Here is a 20,436-nt window from a genome sequence, read left to right as displayed (position 1 = left end):
GGATGACACAGTGTTAATGGCAATGAATACCCTGTCCCACTACCATCATATGCGGATGACACAGTGTTAATGGCAGTGAATACCATGTCCCACTACCATCATATGCGGATGACACAGTGTTAATGGCAGTGAATACCCTGTCCCACTACTATCATCTGCGGATGACACAGTGTTAATGGCAGTGAATAACCTGTCCCAGTACTATCATCTGCGGAGGACACAGTATTAGTGGCAGTGAATACCCTGTCACACTACTATCATCTGCGGATGACACAGTGTCAATGGCAGTGAATACCCTGTCCCACTACTATCATATGCGGATCACACAGTGTTAATGGCAGTGAATACCCTGTCCCACTACTATCATATGCGGATCACACAGTGTTAATGGCAGTGAATACCCTGTCCCATTACTATCATATGCGGATGACACAGTGTTAATGGCAATGAATACCCTGTCCCACTACCATCATATGCGGATGACACAGTGTTAATGGCAATGAATACCCTGTCCCACTACCATCATATGCGGATGACACAGTGTTAATGGCAGTGAATACCATGTCCCACTACTATCATCGGCGGATGACACGGTGTTAATGGCAGTGGCAGCAAACAGCCTCCAAAAATCGCGGAATGCTTTTACCGATTTTATGTCATTGCTTGACTTAAAAGTCAATTTTATTAAATCTTACACCATGGTGTGTGGGCCCAAATCGACAAAAACTGGAATGTTGCTGTTAGGGGCAAACGAATTGATCAGCTGAACAACTTCACTTACTCAGGGATCCTATTCAATAACCAGTGGAATTGGGAACTGCTCATAACAGCACGGGCGCAACACGCAAGTAGGGCCGTGGAGGGGCATGCAAACTAGGGCACGAGGCTGAGAGACAGCTGGTTACCCTTTAGAAGGCCAAATGTTTGTCTGTGGCAACTTATGGGGCAAGGGTATGGGGTCACTACAAGAGCCGCCAACTAAAAGGTTTGGAAAATAAATCTACAAAAAGGTTATTGATGACCCCGATGCGCCCCTTTACTCTTTTGTCATCAAGAACTTGGGTTAGAGTTCATAGAGGACAGCATGGGTGGCGCCCCTCTTCTCTTATGGGCAAAAATGTGGCTGGTTGACGAATTATTGTTCCTAAGGGAAGTAATTAAAGATTGTATTAACCTGGACAACGCCTTAACGATCCCATGGCTCCGATTTGTAAGAGACAAATTCCAAGAGATAGGACTGGGGCACTTTTATGACAATCCTTAAGCCTCCCCACGAATGCAGAAGCCATTATCAAAGAGGCGCATCACTCTAGGGCCAACATGCGCTGCTCGCCACACGAGGAGACGGGCCTCTCACGTTTGCCTCCCGGCCCAAAGCAATTTTATCTAATCTTTACTGCCAATGTACAGATCAGATTTCTTTTAACCAGATTTCATTCATGCACTTTGCACTTTCTAGTGGAATTCCCACGTCAAATAGGGTGGGCGATAAGCTCATGCTTTGCCCGTGTGATAGTTCGGCAAACCAGAGCACTATGCCCTTTATCTTATTCTGCCCCCAAAGGAAAATCCGCCCCTGTACATATATTGATGGTTTTAACTTTCTGCCCACTTTGGCTACTCCTGTTATTTATCTCCAATTATATTAAAGTTACCATGGCGTTACGAGCTTTTGAGCCTGAATAAGATTCTCGGAATTGCTCATTGCTCTTATTAACACTGTTGGAATTTTTCTTTTTTTACGTTCTGTGTAATACCAAGTTGTCCTAAACTTTTTTACTTTATGTATTGAAATTTTAAATCACTGAATTTTATGAATTCTTTCTTATTCTATTTCCGGTGATGTTTTACAAAGGTGTTACAAATTTCTTAAACTGTAATGTTTTTATTTGTTAAACTTTTATAGTTCATGGAACCGAAAGAAAGTTATTCTTGACTTGACTTGGCCCCCATGGACCACGCCCTTCTCTTCACTAGTCATTTGCTACGCTTTCCGTTATTCTCATCTTGGTGCCTCAGTACGGTCCCGCATAGTATCCCCATCATGGTGTCCCAGAACCGCTATGATCCCCCGGACCTCCCCCTTGTATCAAGACCTCCTTCCATGTGATAGCACAAAGCCAAAATCCCGTGATATTTCCAACTCTTGCGAGACTTGGCGGCCATCTTGGGTCTGGTGTTATAAATACGCGCCCAGTCTGCGAGACTCAGCTTGGCTTCGAGGCTCTTCTCCTGAGAAGATCTGCTGCTTACCTCCGCTGGCTGCCCCCTGGACGTCCTGTAGACCTCGACCTGAGAGGAAACATAAAGAATGAACTGAGAGTGAATCTACCCACAAGCACCGTTAACTCCTGAAATAAAAGGTCAGTGCACTGAATCCTTGGACAATAAACTCCTTCCCTAGCAACATGGCTGCCTATAGTTGTATGCAGATTGTTCCATAGTGTGAACAAGTGAAGGATGAGTGGGGTTACCCTTGTGTGAACATCTCCGTGGATTACTCGTTTCGAGTAAAACGACTCTACGGTTAAATAGAGCAATACAATACTCTACGTACAAGAATGAATCAATGGAAAGGAGAAGCAATGCGACTTTACTCAGACCTCGGGGTGGGTGTTGAATGCATGTTAACAAGTGGTTATGTGCACACGATAAGCCTCACTCACTACATTCATAGATTGTGAATGTCCAGGGGTACACTGACTGGTTGACTGTTGCTTCATATGTTTAGGCTATAAAAAGTAAATAAAAACTGGTACTTGTAAACCGTGAGCAATTACCCCTAAGGGTGTCAAGGCGCTGGGGGCCGTCGGGAAGATTAAGCGAGCTATTGCCCAGAGTCACATGACACTGGGCTAACCTGTCACCAGCGCGGGGGATCGAATCGTGGGCCCCTGTGTTCCGGAGTCAGCCGCCCTGGCCGCTGCGCCACACATCTTCCAATGCCAGACAACCCCAGTCTCCAAGTTCTCCCAGAGTCCGCAGCCAGACATCCCACCTTCCAGCCTGGGCAGAGGCGAGAGATCACCTTTCTTGCTCCATCTCCAAAGCTACTTCCACCTTGTGGTTTCCTGCCACCCCCTGTTTCAGGAGCAAGTGCGGAGGGATTGTCTTGGAGAGTTTGGGTGTCATCTCTTCACTCCTGCAGACATCTGACTTCCCAGGTGTGTAGAGTCTTGTCAATGGGTTTGTGCTAAGATGGCGTGACCGCCTGAGGTAGGTGTGCCAAGGTGAAATATCTCTATTTCTCTTCCTTATTACTTCTTTTAACATGTGCTGCATTCACCAGCACACATAACAAGAAGGAAAAAGGATATTCTTTGTGCAGGAAGGTGCTCTTTCCTGCACAAAAAGTATCCTGACCATAACACAGACACCCTTGCACGAGTGCAGGGAGAGAGCTGAACTGCACCATTTGTGTGAAGATGTGGCACTGTTTTGCTCTCTCCCTTTCACGCAACGCAGCGCACCAACTTCACTGGCTGAGATTTGGCGTGAAATGTTTGTGAATCCAGGCCAAAGACTTTATGTCTTATACATCAGGCCCGATTCACAAAGGTAAACTGAGATGAAAGTCTAAATTTACGACTTTTGGTATTCACAAAGGGCACTACTCTTAAATGCCCTTTGTGAATACCAACAGCTGAACTTCACGACTTTCGGTGTTCACACAGGGCTTTGAAAAGTAGTAAATGCCCTTTGTGAATAGCGGAATTCGTAATGTTAGACTTTCGTCTCATTTTACCTTTGTGAATCGGGCCCATTGGCTTTCACAGACACTCCTAATGGAGACAGGAAGCCAATGCACATCTACTAGATGGTTGGAAACATGTTTGTGCCATGCTCGGCCCAGAACTAGTCAGGCCGCGGCGTTGTGAACCAGCCGAAGTCTGTTATGGAGTTACAGCTCGCTATAGTCAAGCGCGATGGCCGGTGGGAGTGGGTGATGCTCAGCCCCTTGGGGCGAGTCATCTCTTTTCCTTCCATGCTGCTGCAGGGGTCCGATGGCGGCTGTGCTCGCAGCTGACTGCAGCCCCTGCCTTGAGGCTGCGAAGACAGGTCCAGTGTCGCTGAGCCTGGAATTATCAGGTCCAAAGTAGTTGCTGTTGGCAGAACTCTACCACTGCTCCGGGTGGGATCCACCACTCAGAATGAGAGCCACAGGGACTATTCAACTCTGCTTGAATTCAGAGTCACACCTGGCTCTTCGACTGATCTGGAGCCGCTCCCCCCACCCCCAGTGCCTTCAGACCCTCACGGGTGATTAGCGCGCTATATAAACCCCTGATTGATTGATTGATTGAGTTATATGTTAATATGGCATCAATGCACTTGAGATGACTTTGCTACAACATTCTGAAGTGTGCTTACCTGGCTCAAGCTAACTAGCCTTCATTGGGCCCCGACAACATGTTGTTAAAAAAGGATGTCACAGCATCATGGACGTCACTCCATCATAGATGTCACAGCATCATGGACGTAGCGGCATCATGGACATCACAGCATAATGAACTTCACTTCATCATGAACTTCACAGTTTCATGGAGGTCACAGCATCATGGACGTCATTACATTATAGTTGTCACAGCATCTTGAACGTCACAACATCATGGACATCACAGCATCATGGAGGTCACAGCATCATGGACGTCACAGTATCATGGAGGTCACAGCATCATGGACGTCACAGTATCATGGACGTCACAGCATCATGGACGTCACAGCATCATGAAGGTCACAGCACCATGAACACCAGAGCATCATGGACGTCACAGCATCATGGGTGTCACAGCATCATGGGCGTCACAGCATCATGGACGTCACTCCATCATAGATGTCACAGCATCATGGACGTCAGAGCATCATGGACGTCACAGCATCATGGACATCACAGCATCATGGACATCACTCCATCATGAATGTCACAGCATCATGAATGTCACAGCATCATGGACGTCACAGCATCATGGACGTCACAGCTTCTTGGACATCACAGCATCATGGACATCACAGCATCATGGACGTTACTCCATTATAGATGTCACAGCATCATGTAGGTCACAGCATCATGGAAGTCACAGCATCGTGGCGGTCACAGCATCATGGACATCACAGCATCATGAACACCACAGAATCATGGAGGTCACAGCATCATGGAGAGGAGCTGGCCTAACGGCCTTACGAGAGGAGTTGGCCTAACGGCTAGGGCGCTCGACCTCGGATCGGGGAACTGGATTTGAGTCTTGGTAATGACGCTCACAATGGACAATGGACATCACAGCATCATAGATGTCACAGCATTATGGACATCAGAGCATCATGGAGGTCACAGCATCAAGGACGTCACAGCATCATGGACGTCACATTATCATGGAGGTCACAGCATCATGGACGTCACAGCATCATGGACGTCATTCCATCATAGATGTCACAGCATCATGGACGTCACAGCATCATGGACGTCACAGCATCATGGACGTCACATCATTATGGACGTTACAGCATCATGGAGGTCACAGCTTTATGGATGTCACTCCATCATAGATGTCACAGCATCATGGATGTAGCGGCCTCATGGACGTCACAGTATAATGGACTTCACTCCATCATGGACGTCACAGCTTCATGGAGGTCACAGCATCATGGACGTCAGAGCATCATGGATGTCAGAGCATCATGGACGTCACAGCATCAATGGCCGTCACAGCATCATGGACGTCACAGCATCATAGACGTAACAGCATCATGGACGTCACAGCATCATGGACGTCACAGCATCAATGGCCGTCACAGCATCATGGACGTCAGAGCATCATGGACGTCAGAGCATCAATGGCCATCACAGCATCATGGACGTCACAGCATCAATGGCCGTCACAGCATCAATGGCCGTCACAGCATCATGGACGTCACAGCAACAATGGCCGTCACAGCATCATGGACGTCAGAGCATCATGGATGTCACAGCATCAATGGCCATCACAGCATCATGGACGTCACAGCATCATGGACGTCACAGCATCAATGGCCGTCACAGCATCATGGATGTCACAGCATCATGGACGTCACAGCATCAATGGCCGTCACAGCATCATGGACGTCACAGCATCATGGACGTCAGAGAATCATGGTTATTAATTGTTAATATTTCTGATGCCGGTAGTTGAACAAGACATCATTTTTTTCTGAATGAGACGCTCCTCGAAGGCTTGCTGGAGAAGCTCAAGTGGATCATGTTCGAGGACCTCTCGCTTGCAGGCGGCGTCCATTCACTCACAGCGGTGGACTGTCGCTTATGTAACGAGTTTGTTCTGACACCTCTGGATGGCATTAGGTCCCAGGGGCTGGATCAATCTTCATGTACTGGGTAAGTGCTGAGGCAATAGGACTTGGAACGATTTATATCCCTGTAGTGCGATTTATTGAAAATGGATCCTTTGTGCCCTCTGTGATGGTTTTGCAGGTTTGATGGAGAAAATGGCGGTATAAAAACCAGGAATTGAGGTGAGTCGGGACCTTTTGGAGCCCTTCCTGATCCGCTAGGGATGCTGCCCGACTTCTTACGGATTTTGTTCCACATTGGACACTTCGCATATTATTGATTTTGCTTACTCTGTATTCTCTCCATGTACCGAGAGCTTCATGCACGGATTGCTGCGTGTGCATCTACAACCTTTGAACCGTACATTTATATTTTTGTAATAACCCTTCATGGTTCTTCAAAATTCTGCTCTAGAACTCACTTATTGAGTCAGTCCTTTTTCTTATTAACTGTGAAATTCTGCTTGAATTATGTCTTACAGGCACATTGCCTCACAATTCGATGTTATCACTCTCGGAGATCCACCCAATTCCTGAGCGTAGATTTGAGGTGTAATATATAAGGGGTGCAAGAGCCCCCACAATAGCATGACATGTTGCTTGGCTTGGTAACAATGCAACAAAACAAGAACACACTTAAATAAATAAAGAACGCAAGGATGCACAGCAAGATTGAGTCAGAGACTAGGAAAACATAACAAAATTAGACAAATCAGACAAGGAGTACAAATGTTACCCGAAAAAGGAAAAAGGTTCAGCTGAAATAAACAAAACAAATATGTGTTGGAAAACAAACATAAAAGGGAAACATTTAAAAACAGTCCCAGATTAAGTAAAAGAAAAAAGATGAAAAAAGAAAAAAAAAGAATAAAAAGAATAAAAAGAAGGTCTTCAATTTTAGGCAAAAAGGAAATACATCCCACTGAAGTAAAATTAGATGGACATTTTAAAAAGGGCGAAGTCCGTTCCAGTGGTCCCACATGGACAGCACAGCAACGGCTGATGACTGGGTGAGGTCAGCATTATGTACACACTGACAACTGTTTAGAGCAGCAGGCAAAAGCAAACTGGAGAACCGTGCAGGACATCCCTGGTCAGCGCTGGAGCGGTCTTCAAAACACAATGTGGGAGCTCTCAGGGGCCATTGGTGTGTATGTTCCTATGTGATAAGTGATTTACACCAACCAGGATTTGCCGCTGGATTCTTTGTAATTGTAAGTCTGGGTGAAGATTTGCAGATTTTTATTTAGTCGCTTTGCAAGGTCGAGCTTGATGAAGCCGGAAGCTGCATTTCACTGGTGCTCTACAAGACGGAGGTCCTCATCCTCGGCCCCACCCCCTCAGTCTGGGAAGACTCCTGGTGGCCGACAACACTGGGAACAGCACCGACACCCACCGACCATGCACGCAACCCAGGGGTCATCCTCGACGCCACCCTCTCCATGACTAAGCAGGTCAACGTCGTCTCCTCATCGATCAGTAGCAGCATCCCTCGCCCCCCCCGCAGCGCCTTGAGACCCTAACAGGTATGTAGTGCGCTTTATAAGTGGATTGATTGATTGATTGATTGAAGTTTGGATTGCTTTGAAAAAGACTGTCTTAAACCCTTTTTTGTAGTAAATGAGAAGTGCTCCTATAAGAATATCTCCAAGCTCTCACCGTCACAGAAACAACTTGATTGTGTAGTTAATTAAAATCATTACAATTTGAGCATAAAATACGCCACATATGACAACGCACCTATTTACACTTTGACAGTGCGCTTCCTTGACATCGCATGTAGCAATATTTCCTTATGCGGTGGTTTTCCTCGCCATTGCAAAGTTTAAAATAACTTATAATATTGTCTGGGCCAATACTAAAATATTGTTTGGTCAAAATCTCGAATGAAGTGTTATCCATGTTACGTCTAAAGCAGTGAAGTGCGTTCTGTATGTAAAAAGATCTGGAATCGCCACTGTCGTGGCTTTAGGTGACTATGAACGGACTCTGTGCCATCTGTGGCTATCTAGACAAGGGTTTGATGTGCAACATGGCTCATTTGTTCGACCTTCTTAAAATAGGACTGTTACAAGGAGAAACGAGGAACGCCACCAGGAGCAGCCACCCTGCAGCTCAGCCCATACCCAACGGACACTCACAGACATCCGACATTCCATCCACACTCCCACTGGCTGAGCAGAAGGTACAACAAGGACGACACACGTGTGTCCAAAATGTGGAAAGTGTTTGCTAGCTTCATTCATGTTGATTATACGGATGCTTTGTTCAATTTGGGGCTACCACTGGGCTAGAGGTTCATGTGCAAAAATTGCCTTTTTGGTTTTAAAAGCATCCCTGCTAATAAAATATGCATCTAAAATCAGTGGAAAAACAAACTATGTACAAGTGCACGCCGAGTATTCGCGGTCCTCCATTCCCATTATTCGTAAACCTGTGCCGTGCCGATTGCGGCTGCCGCAAGATTCAAATTGATATGCGAGAATGCAGAGTCATGTAATGATCTTAAAGGTAGGAGTGGAGCATCATTTCATCTGACGCAGTCGAGTTGGGTCTGTGTACAAAAAGTGCCAGATGTCCGCTGTCCTCTTTTTCAAGGATTATGGGTTTGCACTTTGCAGTATAGGGTAGGGCAGCCGCAAGACTTGGGTCTGAAGTCAGCAAAGTGGGTTTGATGTTGTCTGTAACAGTTTGCTGACTTGTTGCAAAACATGTGTTGTCCTGCATGCAAGCTGTAGCGACTGGCTGTTTAGTAATGCTATTATGGTGAGTCGGCATGTTCGTATCCGAAGAAGTGGATGGCTGTAAGTAAAAAGTGTCGTCTCCATGTGTTGACGGCTGGGCAGATGCACAAGAAATGTAAGACTGACTCTTCCGCATGTCCGCAGAGATGGCACAGACTAGTGGCCATGTCTTTCTCCATGTTGGAACTTGATCTTTTGAGCAAAAGTCTCCCAGTCGAATCAAGAGCAGTAAGTGCGGTAGTGTTGGGGATATGTGGTGTACAAGGTACGGCTGCGACGACCGGACCCCATACGAGGATAAAACCATCCATCCACATTTCTTCTTTTCGAGCATTGCTTTATCCAGTACCCAGGCTTTGTGCTTAGCAGCAGTATTTACCATTATTTGTTATCCTGGGAAGTTGTTGTTTGTGCCAATACTTCATGCATATTTAGAATGGTTAACGCTTGCTCGAGCGTGGTAGCCCGATCTTTCTTGCTCTTGGGCTGGTTGATTAGTTCCATCCAGCAGAGACCTAACAAGGATTCTTCCTGGGCTGCTCTCATCTTCCAGCACACTTTAAGTATTGCTGCTGACCTTACCGGACGTTGGTGAGTAAACCGAATTTTAATCAAACCTGTGCCTGGGAGGTAAAGAGCAAAATTACAAGATTGTTGTAAATTCCAAAAATGTGCATCTTTGCCTTTAAATAGTTCGGAGCCGTAGGTAAGCGTTGGGAGAAACTTAGCAGCAATTACTTGCAGAAGATGGGAATCAGACGGGCACATTAACGTCACTCTTAGTGTGTTTAGTGCAACATGCAGTTTGTTCACCTGGGCTCAGCTACTGATTGGATGGTCTGTGAGTGTGAATCTGGGGTCTATCACCACTCCCAGATATCTGTATGAGCCGGTCTGCTCTATGCTGTTCTCTGCTGTGAGCCATTCGTATTTTTTGTTGTGGGCGCTGGAGTTTGCAGAGAAGCAGATGACCTTTGTTTTGTTGTAATTAAGCGATAAACCAAGCGCCTCTGTGCATTCCAACAGTTTTGTGATCCAACGCGGAGGCCCTATCGGGGTCTGGCTGCATAGGACAATCTCGTCAGCGATTGCAGACTTCTAACTCGGTGATTTGCTAGCTTTGGGGGGTCACTTTGGACTTTTGTCGACCCAGTGTCTAGATCTGCAGTAGAGATGTTGAATGAGCTGGGGGTTAGCAAACACCCTTGCTTTAGGACTCTGTGCATTGGTATCTTCGCTGTGGTTCTCTCTCCATTTCCTGGCTCTACCTGTACCCAAGTGGCTGAGTACAGGTTTTTTATGGCTTTTAGTAAAGTTGGCGGGATGCCCCATGTTTCCATCTTTTGCTATAGGAGCTCTCTGGGTACCATGTTGAATGCTGCTTTCCGGTTCACGAAACAAGTGTACAATTTGGTGGACTTTTGTTGCGCTTTTTCAGCAAAGAGATTCAAGGCCGGAGGTTGGTCATTGTGCTGTGCCTGAAGTCTGTTTGTGCGATTGGGAGGATCTTGTTGGAAGTGACCCAATCTTTGAGATCTGCGAGAAGATTCCGGTCATACACTTTGGCTTCTACATCAATGAGGGTGATTACTCTGTAGTTTGCCGGGTCTGATCTGCTGCCAACTTTGAATAGCGGGTGTAGTATGCTGCCCCTCCATGATGCTGGTATGCTGTTTCATTGAAACGGGTGGTTAAACAGCGGAGTGAAGAAATTGCCCCAAGGGTGTTGGTCGGACTTAAGTGGTGCGTTCGAAAGGCCATTTGGGCCTGGGGCTCTGCTAGGGCTTTCTCAACCTGGTTTATTTTAATCGGATTTCCTTCGGACAGGTTTTCTGAAGGCTCGCATTTCAGTTGATTCAGAGTTTGATGACGTACGTCTGCTGGTGTGTGTTTGTCGGTCTTATTCAGGTGTGCGATCCAATCGGCCTCGGGAATGTTTGCGTTGTGGTGACGAAAAGAGCCATATGCTCTGCTATTTATTTCTGCCCAGAACTTCTTGTTGTTGTTTGATTTGCTTGTTTGCAACAGCTTTAACCAGATTTCTTTTCTGTCCATTCTTCCTTTTTGTATTGAAGCCTTAACCGGTTGATTAGAAGATTCACATTTTCGCCGGTTGTTAATGCATTTCTCCGAAGTCTTCTTATCTCCCTGTGGAGCATCCTTTTTTCCATATTAATGAGTTGACGAGCTCAGGTATTTCTACCCTGGTTCTGTTTCGTGTTGCGTATTGGAGATGAGAGTTGTGGTCGTGTTTTCCCAAATTTGCCATGAAGCCTGCCGGTGTGTGGCTGGCTCGGTTGCCATCAGCTTTTTTATGCAATTTGTGTACGTTTTTGCCTTTTTAAGTTGTAGGGGCTTGGGACTTCCAGCAGGTCATTTCTGGCAGCGCACTTGGTGGATAAATGAGAATTTCAATAAGCTGGGGACTGTGGTCACTTTCTAATCGGGGGTATTTTGATAACTGATGGTCATTAGGAGGAGCTCCGTGTCAACTGTTGTGTAATCTAAAACAGAGTTAGCATGCGTTGATGTTCTGGTCGGTACCGCCAGTTGATCTTGGAGTAAACAGCCATTTAAGGTAAACATCCTTATGTTGGATAAAGATGAGACGCAAGATTTGCCATGGCGATCAATTATTATTATTATTTGTATTATTATTATTATTTATATGGCGCACAAATCATCCCCAAGGGGATCTCTCGGCGCTTGGGAGGCAGGCGTCTAAAAGCAGAGAGTATCAGTTGAATAACCAGGCTTTAGGTGCTTCTTAAAAATAGTCAGGGTGGGGCATGAACACAGATCTAGAGGCAGCGCATTCCAGTATTTGGGACCCAAATGGGAAAAGGCACGGCCTCCTATCTTAACTTTTTTAATTCTCGGCGTTTGGAGAAGCTTTTGGCTACTGGATCTTAAATGTCGTGCCGGAGTATACCATTCCAATTTCTTGGTAAGGTATTTAGGTCCTTGTCCAAAAAGTGCTTTAAAAACTAGGCACAAAAGTTTGAAAAGTGCCCTTTTCCTTATAGGCAGCCAATGTAGCTCTCTTAGTAGAGGTAAGGATGGCGTAAGTGAGGGTTTATTTAAAGCTAGGCGGGCAGCCGTGTTTTGAACGACTTGTAGCCTAGAAAGCAAGTCCTCCCTCAACCCCACTAGAAGAGCATTCCCGCGATCCAGTCTGCTGACTAGCAGTGCCTGAATCAGAACCCTTCTAGCGGAGAGAGGAATCCACGGAAAGACCTTTTTTAAAGTGCGCATCAGTCCAAAACATTTACTTGATAGGGTTTTAACATGTTCTTCCATGGATAAGTTATTATCGATTAAAATGCCCAGATATTTTACCCATTTTTGGGGGGAGGGGGGTAATCCTAGTTCCTCAGGCCACCACTTATCTGTCCACAAATCCTCCGCTTTACCAAACAATAAGATCTCAGTTTTGTTGGAATTAAGTTGCAGGTAGTTGTTTTTCATCCATGTGGCTATTTTCATCATACAGAACTTAAATCTGTCTCTGGTCACCGTGGGGTCCTTCTCTATGGGGACTATCACCTGCGTGTCGTCCGCATAGGAGATGGTTTGGAATCCACAAGATTTTATAATGGTGGCCAGAGACGCCACATAGCTGTTGAACAGGGTGGGACTTAAAATGGAGCCCTGAGGAAGCCCCTTATCCACCACTGTAGTCTGGGAGATAAATGTGTCCAGTTGTACACATTGAGATCTGTCCGATAGGAAACACCGCAACCACTCTAATGCCATCCCAGTGACACCGATCTCTCGCAGTCTATCCAACAGAATTCAGTGAGAGATGGCGTCAAAGGCGCCGACAGATCAAGAAGGACCAGCACTGCCGGGGTCCCTTCGTCCAGCAGCAGCCTGATAGTATCCGTTTCCTCCACCAGAGCGGACTCCGCGCTGTAACCAGCACGGAAGCCCGACTGCGAGGAGACCAAGAGGTCATGCTGTTCCTGATAATCTGAAAGTTGGCGATTGATCAGAGTTTCCATTATTTTAGAGCAGCCCGGGAGGAGCGGGATAGGTCTGTAATTATGTAAATCGGCACATTCTGCAGATGGTTTCTTGGGCAGGGGTTTAATAAAAGCTTTTTTCCATCTAGACGGAAAAGAGGAGGTTACTAAAGATAGGTTACAAATTTCAGTTATTGGATTTACTAGCTCCATTGCTAAGTTAGATAACATGTGAGGGGGGGCTATATCAGACAGGGACCCTGACTTGATGTGTTTCAGAAGTGGTAGCACCTGCTCCCTAGTGATGGTTGCAAAGGTCTCCAGTCTCAATAGGGAGGGGTTATCTGTGTTTAGCATTTTTTCCCTATTATCCGATACCTGCTCGAAAGAGTCATAGATATTGTCTATCTTGATTTTAAAATGCATAGCGAGCTTATCGCAGAATTCCTGTGTGGGGGGCAGGTAGAATTGCCTACTCTAGGAGTAGTAAACTCCTTAAGAATCCTAAAAAGTTCTTTTGATGAGCTCTTTGCCTCCTCGATACGAGTGGCTAGGAAAGTTGGTCTCGCTGTATTACAGTTCTTGAGGTACATCCTATGTGCTGTATTGTAGGCCAGTCTGTCTTCCTCAGATTTTGTTTTCCTCCATTTTCGTTCCTTTACCCTGCACGCAGCTTTCTCCGTCTTTAAGCTATCGGAATACATGGGAGCCGGACTCGATCTCTCATAGATTGTAGCTGTTTTACTCGGGCGATCTTGTCAAAAGCCATTATTATCTCTGACTCCAGTTTACATAAAGCTACGTTGATGCCATGGCATTCATTGAACATTGGAGGAGAGAATACTGTACTATACGTCTTTGGTGTTATTTTCCTCCATTGTCTACGAGTGACTTTCCGCCCTTGCGGTTTGCCCGAACCTTTAGGAGCCAAAAAAGAGAAGCTAAGGGCCCTATGGTCCGACCAACTTACTACTTGAGGTGGTTCTATGCTCAAACTGGGGATATTGGTAAAAATTGTATCAAGCGTATGGCCTGCGAAGTGTGTTGGAAAAACTACTTTAGGCAAAAGGTCTAACGATTCCATAGCTGCCAGCAGGTCAGCAGTGTCAGTATTAGAATCCATGTCAAAGTGAAAATTGAAATCTCCTAAAAGAAAGAAATATTCTGTTTGCACAACATATGGGGCAAGTGTTGGGGACAAAAGGCCTTCTTATTTTCCCCCGGAGGATGATACACTACTGCTCCTATTACTTTATGGCCCTGGGCAGGTTCAATAGATATAATCATCAACTCCATACTGGGAGATGATATTGGGTCCAGAACTTTTATATTTAAGGTGGGACGAGTCGCTATAGCCAACCCTCCACCCCTTTTCCAAGTTCTGTCCAGCCTTACTACCGTATAATCTGATGGAAAGGCGATAGCTAGAGAGGGAGAGGAATGTGTGTGTAGCCGCGTCTCAGTAAAAAAACAGATGGCAGGTTTTTGATCATCTAAAAGATCCCAGACTTCCGTGGCGTGCTTAGATATGGACCTAGCATTAATGTATAGCCCTTGAAAAATGACATCTGACGTCTTATCTTTATTTAAGTCTTCCTTAGGGGTCGTATTTGTGACAGTTTGCGGCCATGGAGGCAGATTTTTGTTCGAAAGGCCAGCTACTTTCTGGGGTTGACTTACTGCCCATTTGCAACAGGGGCAGCAGCTTATAAATGCTCCAGTATCCAGGCAAAACCTACCTTCACATTCCGAGCTAAACCTATTTGTCCCTACCTCCAACAGCTCCTCCCTTGAATAGATTCGGGGCGACATTATTGTGGGTGCATGGGAGGGCAGAATTTTCTGTCAGCTGGCAGCGTTCTTTCGCAGACGGGCGCAGACGGGCTTGCCTTAGGCGCACCCGCGAGTGATGTGAATTTAAATGACTCAGCGGTGGATCACCAGAGCGCTAACCGCCCAAAATGGCGCCCGCATCGTGTCCCTCTGGTTGTGGGTTAACCTCTCTCCATTCAATCGGTCATAAACAGGACCGTGGTGGACCGGAGAGACCCCTGTGCAAGTTACCAACAATGTGCCCCGCAAAATCACAGTGTTAAAATCAATGCCCCCCGATATTTAGACAGAAGTCATCAAATTCTAAAAGCGTAATATTCGCGTGCATCAACAATTAATTTTTAAAAAACACAATGCTATCATGCGTACAGTCTACAAATGATCGCAACTTCTAGCGTGCTGCGTGAGTACGAAGCCAGCAGCTCCCTCTCTGAGATGAATTGTGATTAGAATTAAGTTGGATTTCTTGAAATATTGCGGGTAAGTAAATTGCAGCGATTTTAATAGGGATATTAGGGACTCGATTTTCTCTAGTTTCTTCTTTGATGTCGGGTGAATGTACACGTTACAAATCAATAATGAGTCTTTCTTGAATTTACGCAAAGATTCTCTGTTAGGATCTTGCGGTGAGGAAATTTTGGTGCACTGGCTACAGGTTTGACCTAGGTCAATCGAATCAGATTTCCACTGTAAATCGGTGGCGAGGTAAGTTGATTGTCCGCCGGACACTCTGCCTGATTTTTTTCCCTTGCTGGCTTTTTGGTGAAACTCTTTAAAGCGAGTAATTGGCGTTTGTGCAATAGCCCAGGTTTCCTGGAATAACAAGATGTCAAATTCTTAGAGGAAGGTTGTGAGTCGATCTCCTGCATCTTACTGCCGAAGCCATTGATATTCCAAGAGCGGAGTTTTAAATAGATTTTTTCCTGGGGTGCGGGGTCACTTACTCATGCCTCACTCTTTGAGGTTGCAGCACCTCAAGCTGTCGGGATGGAAACCTGTCTTTTTTGACCGGCGGCTCCAGATGGGGCACAATGGGTGATGCATAAGTTGGACAAGCTCTCCAGGGCGCTGTCAGCAGAGCCTGTAGCCCCCGGGAGCAACCCGCTGGCTGTAGTCGTTCTGGCTTTTGCTGTTGGGCATAAGGGACCATTCTTTTTCCATTATTTTTATTTCGAGTCCCCATTTTGAGAAGAGATCCCTGTGGCGCCAGACTTCCATTGCAATCTTTGGGTTGCGCCAAGTTACCACAGTAATTTTTTTTCCTTTTACTTCTGTGTCCGGTTTGAATTTTACACTGTCAAAATGATTTATATTAAGAAACTTTAATGTTTCGATTGAGCTAGCTAGTTTTAATATTGCACTACGGGTAAGTATATCATGGTGGCCTCTTGAGTAGTAATGGGGAATCAATTCTACTGCTAATGGCCCTTCCTGTGGTGTTTGTACTTCATTGCTTAATTGCGTATTGGCGCCGTGAAGGTGTGGGCTAGCAAAGTTTCCATTAAGTTTATTTTCTTCTGTGCAAGGTTTTATTTCAATGGAGCTTTGTGCCACAGTGGTTGCTGACCGTTCGGCTTTCAACTTGCTCACTAGTTGTTGTGCTCGGAGCTGTTTGAATTGGCAGATTATGAAACATTGTGACTTGTGGTCGAACATCGTCCATACCTTTTGAGGGTTGTTTTGGAGAATATTGGGGTATAGTTGGCTGTTCTAACAGAGGATTCTTCGATACATTTCCATAATCTATTTGACCTAATTCTGTGGCATATACGGTTGGAATTAGTGGGGGTGTCTTTGAAGCCACTGGCTTTGAAAGTTATTAAGGCTGAAGGGACGGAGTACTTTCCATGGTGTTCTGTTTGTGATTTGAGTTCGAACATGTTTTTGTGGGGGTTCATGTTGGTTTTGTTCCCCAAGTCCCTGTTTCCGAGATCCGCCGGTATGGAAGATTTTGTCGGTGACTTGTTTAGTGGCACATGCGGCAGGCGTTCGGGGTATCTCTTGTACCGGATTTGGTGGGTTTCAAGGCGCCTGGGCTATTTCTTGTTGCTTGGTCGATTTAGTATTCCTTGATTTCCTCAAGCGCTCGCGTTCCCTTTTTGTTAATGGGATGCTGGATTTCTGTATCTGCTGAGGAAAGTGGCCCTTAGGGGCCACTCGGGTTACTTACAACCACCTGCTATCCCTTCCCAAGAATGAAGAGTCGGTCAGACAGTAGAGAATACAAGCAGGCTTTTATTAGCAATACTCTGCAGAGGAGTCCAATCTGACCTGCACCCTAAGATGTCTGCCGAGGGACTAACCCCCCAACAGTCTGCAACACGTAATGATTCTTCCCAAGAGCCTCCAACCACGCCCACAATGGAAAGTTACCGGCCTGGGCCGTGCATGAACAAGAATGGCACAGAGGGATGAGCTACCACCTGCCAGATGGGTGCATGCTTTCTGCAACCCAAGGTTACCGTGCTGAGCCTCAGCGTCTCCTAACGTGGGAGCAGAACTACACGCTCGGATAGGTATGCGAGGGCAGAATGGCCTAATCATTAGTAAGTCGAGAAGCAGCCTTGAACAGAAGAGAAAATAATAACAAAGTACAGTGTTCTGCCGAGGCAAGCATTACTGAATAATGAGGTCTAGTTCGGGCACAGCCTAAGCAGCTTAATAGGGATTACGAAATACAAAATGGAGTCACACTCGCCAACTGAAGCCTTTACATTACGGGGATAACACAGTGGGTTGCATAACGTGAATACAAATGGTGTCTATTTAGCCACACACTGCTAACCTAATGTAGCATGAAACGAGAGGATTGCAGGAATGGGATTTTCAAACCTAACACTGCCAGTGTGTGTCTCTTGCATGTAACGACTGGCAGCCATGTTGTTGGATTGCTTGAGTGAGTGCGATGTTCAGATTGTCGTTTAATGTTGGGTTTCGTCTGCGTTTATCGTGTTTCAATCTCTTTCATTCTCGCTTTACAATTTGCCTGTAGAAGCGGGAGAGTCCAGTTCACTCTGACTTGAATTTGTCGGGGTGCCGGGCGGCGAGTTGGCATTCCGTGGTTTTACCTCTGCTAAAATGCCTGTCAGAACAGAAGGGATGGAGTTTAGGTGGTTCATGGTGCTGGAGCTTTGGCATTCATGATACGTTGTTTGGGGATCTTTGTGCACCTGCTCAATTAGGGTATTTAGGCCTTGAAGTTTTTTCTCGATGCCAGAGGAGTGTGATCCTAGGACTTGCAGGAGGTCAGCTTGCAGCTCTAGTTTGTCTGAATGCAGAGAAGGTGCAGTTGAGAGGGTCTCCATTGTATTGATAGAGGGAGGCCATAATGGAGCTGCAAGAGGTGATAAAATGTCCTGTGTGCTGTGCGTCTGTCCACTGATTTAGGTGGATGCAGTCACTTGGTTAACTCATGTTACCTGGCGGGGGCGTAACACAGGCCCCCGGAGCCCCTGCGGTGCGGGGGGCCCGAGCTTCAGGGGGCCCGCCCAGCACAGCACTTTCACCCAGGAGTTCCTGATAAGATTTGGAGCGGGGGCCCCTCCATGCATCTTGCAGGGGGCCCCCTCAAATTTCGTTACACCACTGTTACCCGGAACATTCAGAACCGGATGGCTGGTCGATTGGATGATGCTACCTGTGTCCCACCTGTGCCTTTATTGGGGAGAGTGAGGTGTTATAATCGTGGGAGGGCCCAGGGTTTATTTTGACTTTGGGTGACACACTTGCTTCCTTGTGTGCTTCCTGTGGTAGGTCAAACTCCAAGCTCTCACTACCGCCGGCTCCTACTTAACTTTGTGGGTCTGGAACATGCAGGATGTGTGCTGTCACACAAATCAAGCACATGCCCAGCACAACAAACCTCTTCAGTCACATGTGATTTCAAAAAAGCTTTCAGAGTCGCTTTCTTGTGATATGGCTCAGAAGTCAGAGACTCTTAAAATGATTGTATGGGCTTCCCTAACACTGGTGCGGGGCTTCGACGTGTCCGCATTAGTGCCCCAGTTAAATAAGAACCTGTGTAGTGCTCAGCCGCCCCCTCTCACTCTGGACCATCTCCAGCCTTTTGGACGTCAAACGTCAGAATCTCCAGGGCCAGCTCTCAAAGTAGAAGGCAGCACTCCTCACCAGGAAACTGGTTGTCTTCGTTCGTGCAATCAGGGCCAGGAGGGAATCAATTCAGACCGCTCATCCAGAGTTCTTGGGTGGTTAATGTAGGAATGTCGAGCAGAGCAGGCGGATACACCTTCCCCCTTCTTCCAGGCAATTGTCTTGTTGCGGGGTGACAAAACTCCCAATCCCAGAATAAAAACACAGACTCCTCTTGCTAGTGCGAAGGCTGCCTTAGTGCCACAGGAAGGCACTGGAGTCGTCCTTCTAGTTTCCCTGGGCCAGGTCCAGGGAAGACTTCCGGCCGACCCCACTTCTGGGGAGGGGGGGGGACAGGGGTACTTATGCTGTCCCCCGCCCAACGTGCAGCCTCTTGGTCCCTTCCGTCTCGCCTTGCCCGCCCCTCCGCTTACCCGGCGGACGGCCAATATAAGGTTTTGGGGGGGGGCATAATTTCTAACCTATTGTTTTGTTTTGCAGGAGGAGTTACAGGGTGATCCAAAGTCTGCAGATACCAAGGGGTACTTGGTGCTAAGTCAGGATACCCAGGGATGTCTTAGCGTTGTCCCCTGGAAGAACTACGGCGCCCCGTTAATCCTACGGGCGGTTGTGGGTCTGAGCAACCGGGGGCTGCCAGGAACGCTCCGCCCACCTCTTTCGGGGGGGGGGGGGGGGCGTGAGTAAGCGAGTGGACTGGTGGTCCACGGATGGGAGGGGTGGCCCCTCCCAAGATTTGGTATGCACCAATTGGCGACGGCCACGGTGTAATTTGGCTTATCAGACGGGCAGACGGCATATGGGTTGGCCTGCCCTGGGATCGCCCGTAAGATAACCCACCATGTTGCCATATTGGTTATGCTAATAAACTTGCAGCAAATTTCTCCACTAAACAAGGTGTCGTGTGGTTTATTGATGTATTGTGATGTTGATATGTGACTACAGATGCCAATATTGGCACTAAGTATTTACTAACTGTCGCAACAGGAAGAAAAACCTTCAGCGTACAATACAGACTCCATCTCAGCCCTGCTCAGGCTGTCTCTTGGGTTCTTCTCAAATGCCTGCTCGCAGACAGGCCTTTTATACACATGAACACAACGCTTCATTAGACAAAGTAAATAATAGTTGAATTGCAAGTTACAGATTTAAGATGGGGAAACACTCAAAGTCATGTGACCTCATAACCTCGAATTCCTGAACTGATCCATTACACATTCTTCATCATAGCTCCACCAAAGGTGAACGACCGGGCGTTCTACTGCCTATGAATGCCCGTGTGTTTCATGGTAGATGCAATTTACGTGAAGTGTGTGCTTTGCAGCATTGTGAGCCCTGAGACCTTCGTGTGCTCAGAATTTAGTTTCTTCCCTGCGCCCATTGTTAATTCACGCAGCTGTGTGCGGTGGGCTGATTGGGCTGATTGGGCTATGAGAACCGTTGTCTGATCCGGCCACAGTCTGCTT

The 20,436-nt window shown here is 46.7% G+C and overlaps 1 protein-coding gene across 1 annotated transcript in view; it reads right to left on the bottom strand.

The window, feature by feature from the left end:
• LOC146839268 (alpha-tectorin-like) overlaps positions 1-20,436 on the bottom strand; it is a 275,007-nt gene that overhangs the window by 175,455 nt on the left and 79,116 nt on the right. The window contains exon 5 of the mRNA XM_085650330.1: positions 2,254-2,292. Within this exon, the coding sequence (XP_085506456.1) occupies positions 2,254-2,292 (39 nt within the window). The remainder of the gene's footprint in view (positions 1-2,253; positions 2,293-20,436) is intronic.

Source organism: Triturus cristatus, chromosome 4_1 (genome assembly GCF_964204655.1).
Source record: "Triturus cristatus chromosome 4_1, aTriCri1.1, whole genome shotgun sequence".
In the NCBI taxonomy this organism is placed as follows: domain Eukaryota; kingdom Metazoa; phylum Chordata; class Amphibia; order Caudata; family Salamandridae; genus Triturus; species Triturus cristatus.
Note: the sequence above shows the minus strand (reverse complement) of the source record. Positions and strands in the feature narration are given on the sequence as shown.